Source organism: Mesoplodon densirostris, chromosome 19, assembly GCF_025265405.1.
Source record: "Mesoplodon densirostris isolate mMesDen1 chromosome 19, mMesDen1 primary haplotype, whole genome shotgun sequence".
NCBI lineage: Eukaryota > Metazoa > Chordata > Mammalia > Artiodactyla > Ziphiidae > Mesoplodon > Mesoplodon densirostris.
In genome coordinates, this window is record NC_082679.1 from 38,879,261 (window position 1) to 38,896,469 (window position 17,209).

General features: G+C 50.6%; 1 protein-coding gene across 1 annotated transcript in view; it reads right to left on the minus strand.

Moving 5' to 3' along the window:
* Positions 1-17,209, minus strand: part of CNGB1 (cyclic nucleotide gated channel subunit beta 1) — a gene marked incomplete at its 3' end in the record, with an annotated part of 67,074 nt that overhangs the window by 16,031 nt on the left and 33,834 nt on the right. The window contains 9 exon segments of the mRNA XM_060083160.1: positions 243-384; positions 6,113-6,235; positions 7,122-7,186; positions 9,127-9,213; positions 9,471-9,521; positions 10,552-10,760; positions 11,892-12,047; positions 13,519-13,676; positions 16,081-16,188. Of these exon segments, the coding sequence (XP_059939143.1) occupies positions 243-384; positions 6,113-6,235; positions 7,122-7,186; positions 9,127-9,213; positions 9,471-9,521; positions 10,552-10,760; positions 11,892-12,047; positions 13,519-13,676; positions 16,081-16,188 (1,099 nt within the window).

Consider the following 17,209-nt stretch of genomic DNA (forward strand, 5'->3'; position numbering starts at 1 on the left):
TGTCCCAAAGGACTGACATTTCAAATGGGAAGCAACCTCAGAGAGGAAATGGGACCTACACCTCCATCACCACCCCTTCACTCAGCGGGTCCCAGAGCTCCAGGCTCCTAACTCTCGGCCCACTGCTGTTTCCTGGGCCTAGTCTGAAAGGAACGGGCACAGATGGTGATGCTTCTGGCAGCAGCAAGAGGGCAAAGGGCCGTTCAGGCAGGTGGTTTGGAACAGACTAGTGACCCAGCTACCTGTCCGATCATCACGGAGAAAGCGAAGACACCTGTGAAATAGTTCAGACCCTGGAAGACAATTTCAAAGAGCGTCTTGGGGTCGGGCAGGCCGCCGATGGTGATGAGGGTCTTCACAGCCCAGTAGTAACAGCGAATGTAACTAGGGAGAGAAGAGGAAGGGGACCTCAGTCATCACAGGCCCCACCCTGTCGATCCTGGGCAGCCTGGCTTGGATATGTGTACACTGTACAAAAGAGAAAAAGCTTTACAGCTCATAAGTGCAAACAAACAAAAAAAACCGAAAAAAAAAAAAAGGAAAAAGAAAAAACCCTCTCCCAGCTTCAGAGCCCTGTGCCGCTTGTAGAGCATATGCTCAGGTACTGTGTGGTTTTGGTGTGGCTCTGCCCCAACCCTGCAGAGACATGTTGTCATCCCCATTTATGGATGTGGAAACTGAGGCTTCCGGAGATTGCTTAGAAGACTTGGCAGGAGGATAAACCAGGGTTTTCTGGCTCCTGATGCCTGGGATCCCTCAGTTTCCCTCAATATGTTTTCAATGTCCAGAGTCTTTCCTTTGCTATCCCATCATGAGGTTTAAGAACAAGCTCAAAAGTGGAAGATATCTGGAGGATCACCTTTTCTGACCCTCCCCCTTGCCTGTCCAGTAACCAGATAGTGAAATTGAGGGCTGCAGAGGGAAAGGGAACACCCATGGTCACCAGCTGGCAAGTTCCAGAGCTCAGACTGGAAACCAGATGTCACCTGCTTCTCTGAGCTAGCGCCCACCATCAGTAAGCCTTTGACACAAGCTCATGAATCATCGGAAAGGGAGGTATGGGTGATGGGGCCCTACTGTGTGGTAAAAGGCATAGGAAATGCCTGCGCTTGTGTAATTATCACAAAGCAGTGAGAGTCCCTCCCTTTTTTTTGTTTTGTTTTAAAGTTTTGCATGTTTATTTATAATTACAAGTGTACATTACTCCAACAGAGCAGCCCCATTGCTATGTTCTAATTTTTAGCCATTAAGTCCTACAAAAATAAACTTAAGCTTTTACAATATCTTAAACAACACAGAACTAAAATCTTTATAGCTATTTAAAGGGATTTAGTTACCAAGGTGCTTATGTTCATACCTTCAGACCGTGCCCTCCCGTCAGCAAGGTTGAGGTCAGCAGGGCCTAAAGCCAGGGCAGTCTCAGCAGGCTTTCCTGTGCTTCCTGTCCTCCCACCAGGGCACAGGAATTGCCCAGAGCCTGCCCTGGCTCCAGTGTCCTGATACACCCATGTTTCCAGGGTCCCTGCTCTACTGGGAAATGGAGAACATCATCCAGCTGGCCAATCATCTGGTCCAAGAATGACCCCACGTTTGTCCTCCCCTGGGCTCTGTTCACCAGCTATTTATACAGCACCATGCTTTGAGCATGGGCTCTGGAGCTGGACCGCCTGGGCTCAAACCCAGCTCTGCTACTTTCTAGCTGCATAACCTGGACAAGTTACTCATCTAGCCAAGCCTCACTGTCCTTCCCCTGAAAGGGACATGGCAATAGAGCATCCTTCACAGGGCGATCAAGAGGTGCAAAAGAGCGCCTGGCACACAGTGGGCTCTCAGTAAATGTCAGCTATCAGAGCCTTCACTGTTACTGGTGCCAGCAGTGGGGAACAATAGACTCACCTATGTCCTCAAGAAGTTCACTGTCTAGTGGGGACAGGCAAGTCAACGTGCAATCAGCACTGGGGGGTGGGGAAGCAGAGGTCGCTGGGGAGTTGGGGCAGTGGGGGGGCTCTACCTCTGAATAGCTGCGAGGCCTGGGGCAGGGCTCTGGGCCTCCTGTCCCCTCATTACCACCTGGTGCAAGAAAAATCTCAGAATCATGAGACAGGCCTGCCCTGTCAATCCCCATCATACCAGTCCTGGCCACCAGAGGGCGTGCTGAACAGCCTTTAGGAGGACTGAGCTGGGCGCTGCCTGGGTGCTTCCTGGGCACTGCCTGGGCTCTGGGTGCCACTGGGCCACCAGTAGAAGATGAGTGATATCCACACAGCTCCTGCTTTCCCCTAAACCCTTACTGGCTGCAGAAGTCAGCCACTGGCATGGATGGCACATCTTAAGGGCCTCCCAAGTCTTCCATGCCACTGGGTCTGTAGGGACCCCTGCATGCTGCCCCAGACCAGGCCAAAGCAGAGCAGGATGAAGAAACCAAATATTAATATATAGGAACTTAGGTCCTTAAGCTCCCTGGCCTATAGCAGGTACTCAAGAAATGGTCACTATTTTGAAAGTTATTATTATGGATGATGTTCGATTTCTACAGGAATTCTCCTTCACTACTTGTACTTTTGCATATCCTGGGGTTCCCTACAGGATTCCATTTCGAAAAGGGTAATGCTGCCAGAAAAGTGTGCCTCTCCACTACGGAGCAGTGAGAACTCCCCAGGGCCATGCAGAGGGAAGTCCCGGATGGTTGGCCCTGTCCTCCCCTGCCCTGCCTGCCATTCCTCCCAGGCCTACCTGTGATGGATGCCAGGCCCAGCTCCAGGACGTGGGTTTTTAGCCTGTTGGGACACAAACCCCTTTGAAAAGCTAACAAAAGTTATTAGGAAGCTTCTCCTTAGAAAAGCCAGCATGTTCCCAAAATTTAGTTCCAATTTCAGGGGGTGGTTGTGACCCCCTTAAGTCTCTGGACCCCTGGTTAGGAACCCTTTCCTGGTGTGCCGGCTTCCCCATAAGAATGGCCATAGCTAGGAAGTGAGGTCACTGACTCCTGTCCAGGCACAGGCTGGACATGTTATATACTTGTTTATTTATTCCTCACGAGAAATCTGAGTGTAATCCTACCCCCATTTTATAGATGAGAAAATTGAGTCTCAGAAAGGGTAAGGGCCTTACCCAAGGCCACAGAGCAAGATTTAATGAATAGCTTCTGTTCCTCCCTTTGCATAGAATGTCTTCGAGTCCTCCCTATGCCCCCTTGTGAGGGGATGAATGAATGAATAAATGAGTGAATGAATGGTCTAGTCATGGGCTCAGGAGCAGGGCTATGGGTGGGTTCAGCCACGGGGAAGAGGGAGCGGGGCCAGTGGTGATGTAGGCATGCTGGGCCCCGACCCCATCCCCGACACACTCCACCCCACAGCAGATGTCAGGTTTCCCCCCACCTGCCTGGTTGCCCTGGACCCTGTGAGTCCCTAGGTGAGCTCCCCTCAGGCCACAGGCCCATCGCAGAGGGCGACAGCTGTGGCCACTGGGGCCAAGGTTGGGGCATCTGTACTGAGAAGGGACTTTCTGGACCAACAATCACTCTAGAGAGAAGCCACCTTGGACACAAGTGGCCTGTTCTAGCGCCAACTGGAAACAAGCACGTGGAGGAGGTGAAAGTGTTGACAGCTGGACTGAGCATTTTGTGTCACTAGTGGGCACAGCCCACGGCGAGGCAGGGCCTGCCTGAGGGGACTCACTGACCCCCTGGGCCTGAACCCTTCCTCCGCCTCTTTGTCACCACAGCTGACCGAGTGCCGGCTGTGACCTGGCACGGGATCGGTGACTGAGAGGCACCCAGTACTCACAGTTACCTCTTCAAGGTGTGGGGCTCCTATTATCAGACCCATTGGGCAGATCAGGAAACAGGCTCAGAGAAACGAAGTGACCTGCCCACTGCTAGCAGGTGGCAGCACCAGGAGGGACCTCCGGATTCCTGTTTCTAAATCTCCAGGCTCATCCCTGACCTTGACCCTAAGTGCTTCTGTCTCCTTCCCACACTGCCCTCCATCCTCGTTATCACACAAACCCTCTCTTGACCTTTTCTTTTTTTTTCTTTTTTTTTTTTTTTTTGCCCTCAAGGACAGGGCCCTAACCCCTAACCAGTTCATCTGTCTGCTTCCTGCCTGTCCTCCCCATCCATCCTCCCATCAGCCATCATTGGGAAAATCATCTTTCTGGGATTCCCCTGGGTCCTGTCATTCTCCTGCTTAAAAGGCTTTGAAAGGCAAGTGGTGAGAGTGTAAATGGGCAGCTTTCGATAACCAACCAAGCCTCAGAAATGAGGTGGCATACGGGAACTCTCTGTACTCTCCCATCCACTTTTCTGTAAACCTAAAACTGCTCTAAAAAAATAGTCTATTAATAAAAATAATAATTTTTTTAAACACTTCATAAAATGTTCATACCCTTGGTCCTGCCATCCCTCTGTAGGAATTTATTATGAGGAAACTGTCAGACCAGAAGACAAAGATTCCTAAACACAGACACTCCCTGCAGCATCACGTGTCATTATGAAAAAACTGGAGACAACTTAAGTAGCCAATGACAAGGAAATGGCTAAATAAATGGTGGTATCTCGGTGTGGGGGGGCATTAGTATCATGGTTTTTAAAAATTTACTGATGGAAAAATATGTACAATATTATCTTATTCTATTTCCTTGTTGGTGACAATTCTTCTCACATTTTCACATTTCTAATATAAGGATTATCTTATAATCCATATATACGTTTAGTGTAATATTTCCTTTTTCCCCAAAAAGCTATATTGACTCAATAATGTATCATAATTAACTGCATCTTAGACTCAAAGAAATAGAGTATGTTCCTGATCTTTCTTTTATAATCAGAATATATATATGTATATGAACAGCAAAAAAGAGACTTTTGCTGGTTTTGCCTAGGGCAGCTCTATCCAATAAAAATATGATGTGATCCACATATGTAATTTAAAATTTTGAGCAACCACATTTTTGAAAAGTAAAAAGAGGTGAAATTAATTTCAATAATGTATTTCAGTTAACCCAAAATATCAAAATTAAATATCATATCCACATGTAACCAATATTTTAAAAATTAGTAATAAGACACTAATCCAAAACCTGTGTGTTCTCTACAGCTGCAGGGTATCTCAGTGGCCCTTGCACTTCAAGTACTGTACTCGGCAGCCCGGGGCAGCCAGTGGCTTCTGTATTGGCTCAGGTGGGAGGCTGCTTGGCAACCCGGCCCCGCCTCCCTCTCTGGATCCTTCCACACACCCTGCCCCCTCCAGCGACAGAGGACCGCTGGCTCCTTGACTCCACTATTTCGCAAGTCCACACCTTTCTTCCTGCTGTTCCCTCCCCCCGGGATTCTCTGCCCCTTCCCTCCACCTACCCAGGCCAAGCTCAAACTTAACTTTTCATCCTATGCCTCCCTCCCCCAACCCAGGGCACTGGACAGATGGTACCACAGGTAAGACTCTGTAGCCGTGCTGTCTGGATTCAAATCCCAGCTCTCTGTGTGATCTGGGGAAGTCACTTCACGTCTGTTACCTCATCTGTAAAATGGGGATGCTGATGGTTCCTGTCTTGTGATTGTTGGGAGAATTAAGTGAGATACTATGTGAAGTGCTTAGAACAGGGCTGGTCTGTATAAGCCTTCTCCAATGCCTGATATTATTTGTATTACTATCATTGTCACCATCATCAACATTTGAGCATGGACCTCTATGTGTGGCAGCTCTCTGGACCAGCAAGTAGATTCCTCCTTGTTTGCCAGCTCCTCCACGGCTAGCAATGCCCAGGGAGCATGTTGAGCAGTATTTCCTGGCCTTCTTCCTGCACAGCCGTGCCCACAGGGTGGAGGAGTGGACACTCACGTGCTGTGAATTGGCCAACTCAGTAGACTTTGGGATGCTGAAAGGATCTTTCTAGCAGGTCTTGTTCATGTCTGCCCCCTTTTGCCTGGCACATGGCAGGCGCTCAGAAAATGTTAGATTAGTGAAGACGTGGAGACTTGGCCCTTGAACCTTATCATGACAATGATTCTTTGGGAGCAAGGTGGCCTCGGCAACATGGCGGCAGTGGGACTCCTTTCTGGGAGTCTCGGTACCGTGAATTATTAAGACCCAGGAGGAAGACTGCGGCTCACCTGTTTCCCATGCCATCGTAAACCCAGTGAGTGGAGCCAAGGCCCTCATAGGCTGAAGCCCAGTAATACAGACATGAGTTCACATGTAAAGTGTAGAGCAGGTAGGCTGTGGTCCTGATAACCCTGCAAAAGAAGGAAAGGCATGAACACGGTAGCAGAAAGGGTGGCAATGACATATCACCCCGGGGGTCAGAACTGCAGGGAACAAGCTAGTCTTCACCCTTCCCAAAGCCCACCTCAGAGCCCTCCCTGTCGGAGCTGCACGGCCCTGCCCAGCTGTCTGGTGCGACGGACATTTGACCGATGGGAACCAGTGGCTGGACTGGGCCAACTGGCTGCTCTGTTGAGACTGTGCTGGTTAGGAATGGTGATACTTGAACAGAAAGTTGTCAAGACTGGGGGCTGGAATAGGCACAGAGCTACATGTGCGGACAATTCCAGGAAAAGCTGAGTAGGGGATGCATCGGGGTGGGGGGCAAAGAAGGGACACATGCATACAGAGGAGATGGACACCCTCCATGAGAGGTGGGGAGAGGAGCCCCGTCCCCAAGCGTGGCCTGGCTGGGCCTGGGTCCCAAGCTTGGACATCTGCAAGATGGCCCACTGTATCCATACAGCCACTACCCCTGTGTTTGAGCAGTTAGGGGGGTCAGTTTCCTGAGCTGAGACTAAACTGAGGCCCAGCTCCCTGGAAATGCAGGGGAGCCGTGCATGTCAACCTACGTGAGCCCTCCTCACAATTGGGGGAAACGGGACATTACTGGTTCTCTAAAAAACAAACATCCCTTCACAGAAGGTCCAGGAAGAGGCCTGGCTTCCGGTGAGAGTACAGTGGCGAGGGGACCTGGGGGCCAGGGGAGCCGAAAGGGGAAGTGATGGGGGTAGAGAATGCCTTGCTCCATTCTTGCTGCAAATGTCCTGGGGCATGTATGTACGTGCATGTGTGTGCACGTGTGCCCTTGTGTGTGTGTGTGTGTGTGTGTGTGTGTGTGTGTGTAGGGGGTCTCACCTGTAAATGTAGGCTTTGCTGAGGATGGATTCCAGGCGGTCGTTAAACTCGAAGAAGGCCATGTACTGGGAGAAAGAGCAAGGCATCAGGGGCGGCCCGCTGCCCTCACCTCCTGGACCATTCCCCACAGCTGCCAAGACTGAGGGTTCTTTCTGCAGACCCCCGGTGGGAGGGGGTTGGAGAGTGAACATTCAAAATCAGAGGTCCTTAGCCCTTTGAGGAATGGGGGGCCAGAAACTCCATTTCTGAATCTGATGGAAACCCTGGGCCCTCTTCCTTGGAAATTACATATAATCCTGTTGTCACAGTTTGTGTATAACTTCAGGGGACTCCTAGACCTTCCAAATCGTATCATGAAACTTTTAAGGTACATGCATCCCAGGTTAAGGACCCTGTTTTCAAGGTTTACTTATAAAGACAACAATTAAATAAAGAAACAGCTGCTCGCTGATCTCCTCGAAAGGCTTATTTATAATAATAAAAGTGTAAGATAACTGCCCATTACTGAGACCCTTGTATGACTGCACTTTATACTTTACCTTAGCACTTATTTACATGTATTATCCTTCTCCTTTCACAGAGAGGAAACCGGCATGCAGGGGAGTTCAGGAATTTGCCCAAAACACACAGCTGGTAAGTGACAGAGCCAGGGTTCGAAGCCAGATCACACTCAGAACTGCAAGCTCTTTCCACAATGTTACACTTGCCTCTAGATCTCTGCACACATGTTGTTTGACCTTTGAAAATAACACTGATGAAGATTCCCTGTGGGCCATGCTAGCTATCATCCAGGTGTTCATTCTAATTTCCACCTGGAGTTTGCATTGGATGAAGAAGGACCATGGACTTGGATCCTCACCTTGGACCCAAAGAGTTGCATCCTCTGAGTCCTGCTAGATGTTAGGTGCTTGAGTTACGTTCACTACAACCACGTGGACCAAGATATGGAGCCAGCCTCTGTATTTGGGGTAAAACTTGGGCTGTGGATCTAACCCTCCTCACTCTGACGTATGGCTCTAAAGCAACCTCTGCCGCCCCTGGAAGGCTGGCATGTGTCAAATAAGACTGGTGCCACTTCCAGTTTCCCTCTTCCTCTGGGCAGCCAGGAAGCTCGGAAGCAGCTTTCATGCTCAATTCCAGATATGCTTTCTTTTCATCGAGGTACTTGCATTCTTCCAGCTTTTCTCTGCCCTATTTCTCCAAGTTATTAAGGTTACTGTGTTTGCCTCTTTTGTCAATTCCCTCATTACCATTTTGGGGAAGAAGCATCAGGTATTATGTAAGGAGAAAGATGAATTTACTTGGTCTGCCAGAAAAATCCATTTGGGGGATCCTGAGTGCTCTGACTAGCTGTCCACTCTGGTCACATTAAAGGACGTTGCCAGGTCTCCACTCTACACTGTGTCACGCTCACTGAGACACTGGCTCTGCCCCGGTGACAGGAGGAATGGTTGTAGCGACACTATAATGACAACAACTAATGATGAAACAGGTGTCGGGCTGCATGTTCAAATCCATCCTGGGCACTTCCTGGCTCCTGTGACCTTGGGCAAGTCACCCAAGCTTTCCAAGCCTCTGTTCCTCCATCTTTTAGGTGAAGACCATCATAAAGCAGAAGTCTCTCTGTTGAATCTCTATAGTAACTGAAAGCAGAGACAGTGGAAACAGGCTGCCTGGGTTCAAATCCAGACGCTACTCCTTCCTACCTGTGTGACCTTGGGCAAGTTACGTAACCTCTCTGTGCCTCAGGCATCTCATTTGTGAAATTCTGGTACTAACAACACTCATCTCATGCTGTTGAGGAGTAGGCACTTGTAAAGCCTCCAGAACAATATCTAACACACAGCACAACTAAGAAGTGCTAACAATTGTAAGGAATTTCCCATCTCCCCTTGGGGCCACCCTTCCCAGATGCCTCCTGCTCCCCAGTGCTGCTCAGGCCAGACATTAAGATGCCACTGCAGGTGCAGAGCACGGAGGAGCTGAAGGCCTTGGATGGTCTTACCTTCAAACAGCGGGGCAAGCGCAGCAGGGGCTTCACACCGAATTTCAAGTAGAGAAAGTCCAAGGGCAAGAGGCAGAGCATATCCATCTGAAACCCCAGCAGGACACCACAGTACAGAAAGCAGCATGTAACTCCCAGGGGTGTGGGAGGGGGTGAGCGGCAGGGGTCTCCGCCTTCAATGGAAAGGTGAGGTCAGAATGCCCCTGGAGGGGCTAAACTTAGGGCAGGAGGCATCCTACCAACGAGCTCCAGCCCGTGCTGGTCCTGGCAGGAACCACGCCACATCGGCCCCAAAGCACCCAGGGACCCCAGAGGCACCACCTCCCAAGATCCCTGGCACACACCTTAAAGCGCTGAGATTTCAGATAATTGTTGCGCATCTCCTTTTTGTCTGTCTGGAATAAAATGGAATACTGACTGTGAAATGGCCTGAGAGCTTAACCCCTGACCCCACAGGAGCAGCGATGGAAATCCCCGCACAACCTCCACCTTCCTATTGAAGTAACAGCCCCATGGATGTGTAGCAGAATGGACCAGCAGAGCTTCAATGAAAGCCTCACAGTCTACAGATAGGGAGGGTCAAGCTCCTGGGGGTGGCATGGTGGGGGAGGGGGGAGGTTGTCCAAGGTCACTCAGCTCAATTCCGACCTCTTGGATGGAAAGCAGGGACATTGAGCTTATTCTCTCTTACCTGGACCATTTGCAACCTTATTCACTGAGGAGCTGGCCACTGCTCTGATCAGACCAGGGAAGACGTTGCTTAGGGAATTCTTTTTCCTCTAAATTGTTTTAGAGGCTCAAACTCAACTTGTCTGCACACAGTGGAGCAGGCTCTGCCAGCATTGGATTTTGAAAAGTGACATGCACAGGGAGATGGGAACTCTGCCAAGTCACAATCAGGACTTAGGTTTTCTCCCTAATAAGTGCACTAGAACACAGGGTCCCAAACTGGTCTGGGTAGTGTTTCAGGAAATGTTGTCAGCAGATACCTGTGCTGAGCATTCTGCATACATCACCTCCATAGATCCTCACAGCAATGGTATGAGGTGGGAGTGATTACTATCCCCATTTTACAGATGAGGAAACTGAGGCTCCAAGAGGTGACACAGTTGTCCTGGTTGAGCCGAGATTTGAACCAGGTCTGCCTGTTCTAAAGGCCATTCTCTAGGCCACTTCTTCATCTCTCATTCCATCAGGTGGTCCAGGAACCATTTCACCCATGAGCAAGACTTGATGTGTGTAATTTGAATGTATCAAAGATGTGTGAAACAAGCAATGATGCTGTTGAATAAGCATGGGTGGACGCCCTGAGACTTCCTTGTTCATTTAGCTTCTGGTCCGTCCCAGCATCAGGGGTCAGCCCCATGAATGCTCTGGCTGCAGGGTCTGCTCCCAGCCACCCCCCGCAACCTGTCTGTGACTCACAATGATGTCCCCGCCTCTGACAAACTGCAGACGAAGCTGGAACAGGGTGATGTCCAGGAGGTAGATGAGGTCACACAGGTAATCCATCAGCAGCCAGAGATGGATGTTGTCCGGCATCTGGTAGGGGAAAGCCCAGCGCACGGGAATCAGCCAACAGTTCCAGTTCCAGGCCAGCACCACGAAGAACAGCCACAGGATGTACGTCAGGTCTGCAGGGGTGGGAGGGGGCAGGAATATGCTAGAACGTCAGCCAGAGAAGGGCTCCTCGCCATGGGATGAGGGTGGGGCTTTCTTCTTCCCACTTGTCTGTCTGCACTTTCCTACAAGCACTATATGCAGCCTTTCTGTAATTGGGGGGGGGGGCATGTAAAACTATCTTTGATATAAAAATAAATCACGGCTAGGCCCTAACAAATTGAGTACTCTGAGTAGGGGATATGGGATATGGGGTCATTACTAGTTAATAGACAGCTAACCAGAAAACACTTGTGCTCTCATTCTTGTTGAAATTTTTCCAAAAATGTATTTCCTGCCTTTGTAAATACACAATAGTAAATAATGCATAGAAGATGGACAGATACACAGATGGACAAGTGCATGGATGGATGGATACTGTAGGTCACCTGGGCATTTTACCACTTTTTTTTTTTTTTTTAATTTTTTTGACCGCACTGGGCAGCTTGTGGGATCTTAGTTCCCCGACCGGCGATCAAACCCATGCCCCCTGTAGTAGAAGCGCAGAGTCGTAACCACTGGACCTCCAGTCCTAACCACCCCCACCTGGGCATTTTAAAGGACCAATGGACACCAGGGTTGAAGTCCTGCCCCACAAATGACTTGTTGTGTGTCCTTAGGAAAGTCCCTCTCTGGCACCTGTCCTGTCCTCCTCAGAGAAGTCATAAGGAGAAGTCAGATAAAAAAGGCAGGGAGATCCTTTGTAAACTGTGAAGTGTGGTGCACATATGAAACGTTGTTATTCCTGAAGAATACAAAATGGGCTAAAAGGCAAGTGAGAGGGACTTCACTTTAGATGTTGGAAGAACTTTCCCCCTTTTCTGCTCAGAGCAGCAGCTCTGGGAAGGAGCCAGGAAGAGCAGAGTAGAAAAAAGACTTGGCCAAGAGTCAGGAGTCCCGAGTCTGCCACTGACTAGTTGTGTCTTTAGGCCAGTTAACTTCTCCGTACCTTAGTTTGCTTGTCTGTTAAGATGGGTATGATCTTATGTTCCTAGTTCAGGGACTTTGTTTGTTTGGGGCCCGCCCTTGCAGTGCCCCCACCCCCTCCCATTCTCCTGCCCTCTCATGTGACATGTGGCAATGCCCACCGCCTTCCCAGGACTCACTGGTCAGCGGGTCGATGCTCTGAGGAAACTGGTACTTCTTCCAGGGGCGGCGTTTGAACTTGCAGCAGAGCATTTCACAATAGTGTTCCTCCTCCACCTGCCCCGCTTCAGCTGGCTTCACATCCAGGGCCGGTTCTGGGGCTTTCTTGGCTGGGGCTATGGGATGACACTGTGACCCTCTCACCCAGCCCTGAGGCTTGGGTAGAGGATGCAAAGAGAAGGCTCGCAGGACTCCCCTGGTGGTGCAGTGGTTAAGAATCCACCTGCTAGTGCAGGGGACACGGGTTCGAGCCCCAGTCCGGAAAGATCCCACAGACTGCAGAGCAACTAAGCCTGTGCGCCACAACTACTGAGCCTGCACTCTAGAGCCTGCGAACCACAACTACTGAAGCCCGTGCGCCACAACTACTGAAACCCATACACCTGGAGCCCGTGCTCTGCAACAAGAGAAGTCACCGTAATGAGAAGCCCACGCACTGCAACGGAGGGTAGCCCCTGCTCGCCACAACTAGAGAAAGCCCGCACGCAGCAACAAAGACCCAATGCAGCCAAAAATTAATTAATTAATTAATTAATTAAAACAAAAAAAAGGGAAGGCTCCCAACTGCAGACTCTGGAACTGAAGCTGAGGGGACCCTGGCACCACCCCATAACCTGCTACAAGCTCTGTATGCTCTCCTGCAGCAAACCACAGACATCCTCCTTAACAGCGACCTGGGCACCTGCCCAGAACTCTTACAGCTACCAGTCTGGGACTGCTTCTCAGGAACTCCCTAAAATGAGGTGTTTCTGGGCAAGTTGGATGTTTCCGTTGAGTGTGTGCTTGTGTGTCTGTGCCTGGACCCCTTGGTTTCTCTGGAGGGTTAGGGGCATTGGTACCCAGAACTTCCACCACCCAGGGCCAGAAGTCAGGAAAACATTGTTCTAGGTTTTTCAGAGCAGAAATCTCAGCCATCTCATCTCTAAAACAAGACACCAAATGGGATCACAGTTTTCCTGTGCATCTATGGTGATGTTGTTGGTGACCTAGAAATTGGCTGTTACAGGTTTAATATGGCTATGTTTCCAGCTTTAGGAGTGTGAAGTCAGGCTCTGCTAGGTCCACTGTTGGCACCATGAGTTCTAAGGCACAACCCTCCTTTGAAAAGACCTAGAAAACCTCCCTGGCGAGAGAGCATGGTTCTTATTTCCTCCTGGCACTTTGAAAGCAGGAAACTTTCAGGTAACCCCATAAGAATATTGCAATGGAGGCCTTTGAAAAATAAGACTGTGTAGTTCCAGAGTGGGTTATGGACACCATCTAAGTGCAAGGCCATGAGCTACATCCCAGGGTGGACCACCTGCCCGCCAGTGGGAAAGGGGCAGAAGGTCAACAGGGAACTTGCCCCGTGGGAGGGAGAGCCAAGTACAACTGGGCCACTGGTCAGAACCTTGACATTCTTTCCTCCCCTGGACACGTAGCTAAACTTGTACATAAAGGACCTCAAATTCCAGAGAATGGAGATCTGGGCTTCTCTCAAGCTCCCCAACCGTTTCCTTGGGGCCACCCTCCCCAAGAATTGACAGGGGCCTTAAGGGGCCCCACCCCACCCCTGGTCAGGTGGCCCAGCCCCAGCTCTGGACTCACAGGGCGTGGGGCTCTCTTCATCAGAGCTGACATCAGGGTCGATGAGCTTCTCCTTCACCTTCTCCGTCCGCTCCCTGAAAAGCTTCACCAGCTCCTGGAGCCGGTCGTTGATGAGGGCACCGGTTGGGCTGGCTGTGGAGGCTGTGCGGTCCTGGTCACTGAGGGAACACCACCCAGAGCTGAATGGGCTGCGTGGGGAGGGACCCCTGCCCCCCCGGGCAGGAGCTGAATCTGTATCCCACCTGGCCTCAGGGGGTAAATCCTGCCCCAGTCTTCTTCTGACATCAAAACATCAAACCCACCTTAATATCTCCTGGGAGGAAACTCAGTCTGGGATTAACACCCGGGTGCCCAGCTTTCAGAAAATGTACCACGAATGCTCTGATTCAGATGGGCAATTCCAAAAAAACTGGATTCCACTTGTGATTCAGGGGGAAACTCTGGAACTCAGTTCAGGGCTGTTAGTCTCAGTTTAGGGTTCACATGAGATACAGGACAGATCAGAGAGGGGACAGGGGCTACTTTTTTAGGCTTAGGAAATAACTGATGGAAAAAACAGTGCAGGGAATTCCCTGGCGGTCTGGTGGTTAGGACTCTGCACTCTCACTGCCGAGGTCCCAGGTTCGATCCCTGGTCGGGGAACTAAGATCCTAGAAGCTGCACAGTGCAGCATGCATGCATGCATAAATAAATAGATAGATAGATAGATAGATAGATAGATAAATAGATAGATAGATAAACAAATAGATAAGTAGATAAATAAATAGATAGATAGATAGATAGATAAATAAATAAAACAGTGCAGATACATTACATATCCTTTTAATTTATAGGAATTTAAACTGCATGTACTTGCAGCAAGGGAGAGACAGACACAGGCAGAGAGAATGAATGAGAGTCTTCCGCTCAGTGTGGGTCAAGAGCCCTGGGTGAGTTGAGATGGGCGGCCGTGTGAACCAGCCTATGTTCTATGTTCTCCTCTGAGTAGCCTGTGATCTTCTTGCTGAGCTGAGGATAACACTAATGTTTACAGATCTACTGTTTTTCTTCATACACTGAGGCACTGAAACTGAAGCCAGCTACTCTTTTTTTTTTTTTTTTTTTTTTTTGCGGTGTGCGGGTCTCTCACTGTTGTGGCCTCTCCCGTTGCGGAGCACAGGCTCCGGACGCGCAGGCTCAGTGGCCATGGCTCACGGGCCCAGCCACTCCACGGCATGTGGGATCTTCCCGGACCGGGGCACGAACCCGTGTCCCCTGCATCAGCAGACGGACTCTCAACCACTGCGCCACCAGGGAAGCCCAAGCCAGCTACTCTTCTTGTGCTCAGTTGAGGGAGCTAGCTGGAGAAAAGCAGTGGGGGGGTCATAATGAGCGATGGCGCTGGGGGGCAGAGGAGGCACGAGCTGCTCCCCCACACCCACTCCCTCCTGCAGGGAGGGGCCACCACGCAGCCAGGGACTACGTTGCCCAGGTGTGGCCGTGCGAGCTCTCACGGGTGGACATGCTAGTACAATTCCGGGCCTCCCTGTGGAAGAGCGGCCTGGCACTCCCCCTTTCTAGTGGTGACCAGCAGGGTCTTGAAAGCCACACAAAGGTGGCAGAGCCACTGTTGGCTGGGGCCCTAAATGACTGCAGGGGGCGGAGCCTTCCACTGACCTGAAACACACCACCGGTGACACAACTGTGACATATGAGACATCTTGTTCCTTAAGCCACTGAATCATTGAGGTCTATTTGTTATAGCATCTTAACCTACTGAGGTAATACATGGGGTTCCATGCTGACCACCTTAAGAGTTTTCAAAGGTAATTTTTATTATTATACCTGATTTCTGGCTTATTTTCTGATATTAAACCCTGCCCCTACCCCTACCCTACTGCATAAGATGTGACTCCGCTGTATGCTAAAATGGATCACTGAACTATACGTGAGGTTTGGGTTTTTTCTGCTTCTTTTGCTTTTCTGAACTTTCCACAATACTGTTAAGCATAAACTCCATAAATTTATGGACAGAAAAAAAGACTGGAAGGAAAGTATATTGTCTCCTAAGGTCACTCCAGAAGCTATGGCTGGAGAGGAGGTGAGGATCCCAGGCCAGAGCCCAGGGCTGGTGTATTCACTGTCACCAGCCTACGTAGACCCTTCAGGAAAACACCTCCCACAGGCCCAGCCCTTGTGACACTTCGATGTCAGAGACACAGGTCCCGATGCCCTCATAGTGGCCTCTAAACGTGGTTCCACAGACCAGTTGCATCAGAATCACCTGGGGAGCTTATAAAGATGTGGATTCCCCAGGGCCCACACTCTGTGGTTCTGGACACAGCTGGGCCCAGAGTTTGAGCCCATTCTGCAGACCAGATTTTTCAGAATTTCTGGGCTGGTCAGAAGCAGCCTGGGCAGGAGACCCGGCCCTCTCTTACTGCCAGGAAGCCACTGGCACAGTCTGCCTTGGGGTGGAAGGTTCTAAAAACATCCATTCTCCCCCCAGCTCACCTCCCTTTGCTTGCCCATCCCCACCCAGACTTCTGATTCCCTGAGACCCCAGAAGTGGCCCCCACTTACTCAGTGCCCTGCGGGCTGGTGGGGTCCGACCAAGCGACCACGGGGGATACAGCCGGTGACAGCATCTTGAGCTCTTCAGCCTCATCATCTTGGGAGCACAGCGTCTTCCTGCAAGAGCACAGACATGGAAGGGAGGGGCCTTCAGGGAGGCAGGGGCCGCGAGGGGGTGAACCAACTTTGAGCCCTGCAGATCACCCAGAGTGAATCCTTGGGGGGAGGTGGGGACAGAGGATGGTGCTGCCAAAGGGTCCTCGCTTGTCTGCAGGGAAACAAAAAAGGAGAAGGGGGGACACATCCAACCTCTGGATCTTGGTCTCTGCATCCATTCAATGGCCTAGCATAGAAGTAACAGCACTGACTTGGGATCGGGCAAACCCGAATTTGCACCCCAGCCCTGCTTCTTCCCAGTGTGTGACCTTGGCAAGTTACTCAAACCCGCTGAGCTGCCTCAGTTTTCCCCCTCTATAAAATGGGGGGCTTCCCTGGTGGCGCAGCGGTTGAGAGTCTGCCTGCCGATGCAGGGGACACGGGTTCCTGCCCCAGTCCGGGAGGATCCCACATGCCGCAGAGCGGCTGGGCTCGTGAGCCATGGCCGCTGGGCCTGTGCTCCGCAACGGGAGAGGCCACAGCAGTGAGAGGCCCGCGTACTGCAAAAAAGAAAAAAAAAAAAAAATGGGACTAAATCTACCCAGTTCAGTGAGGTGCTTATCACTCAGTTGGGTCTCAATTTAAATATCCTTCTCCCTTCCACCTCCCAGTCTGAGGGCACTGCCCTGCCCAGTCCACCCCGTCCCCTTCTCCATCACACCACCCTTCCAGCTACTGAGAAGGTGTGAGGGCTCACATTCCATCTTATTAACTCTCCTGGAAGCTCAGCTTCTCTCCCTTTGCAGATGTGCCCATGGGCCATGAAGTCTGTTTTCCAGCTCATGGTGTGACCTGGGGAAAGCCCATCGCCTCCTGGAGTTCCCGCTTCCCTATCTGAAGAATGAAGACTAAATTATGCCCAGGTCCCCATCATTCAGTCCAAGTCTGCCACAGAGTGCTGCATTTGCAATCACTGGTGTCTCAGCTGCTGGTGTCTAGATTTGAATCCACTTGGTACTCTTCCCATACTCAACCACCGTGA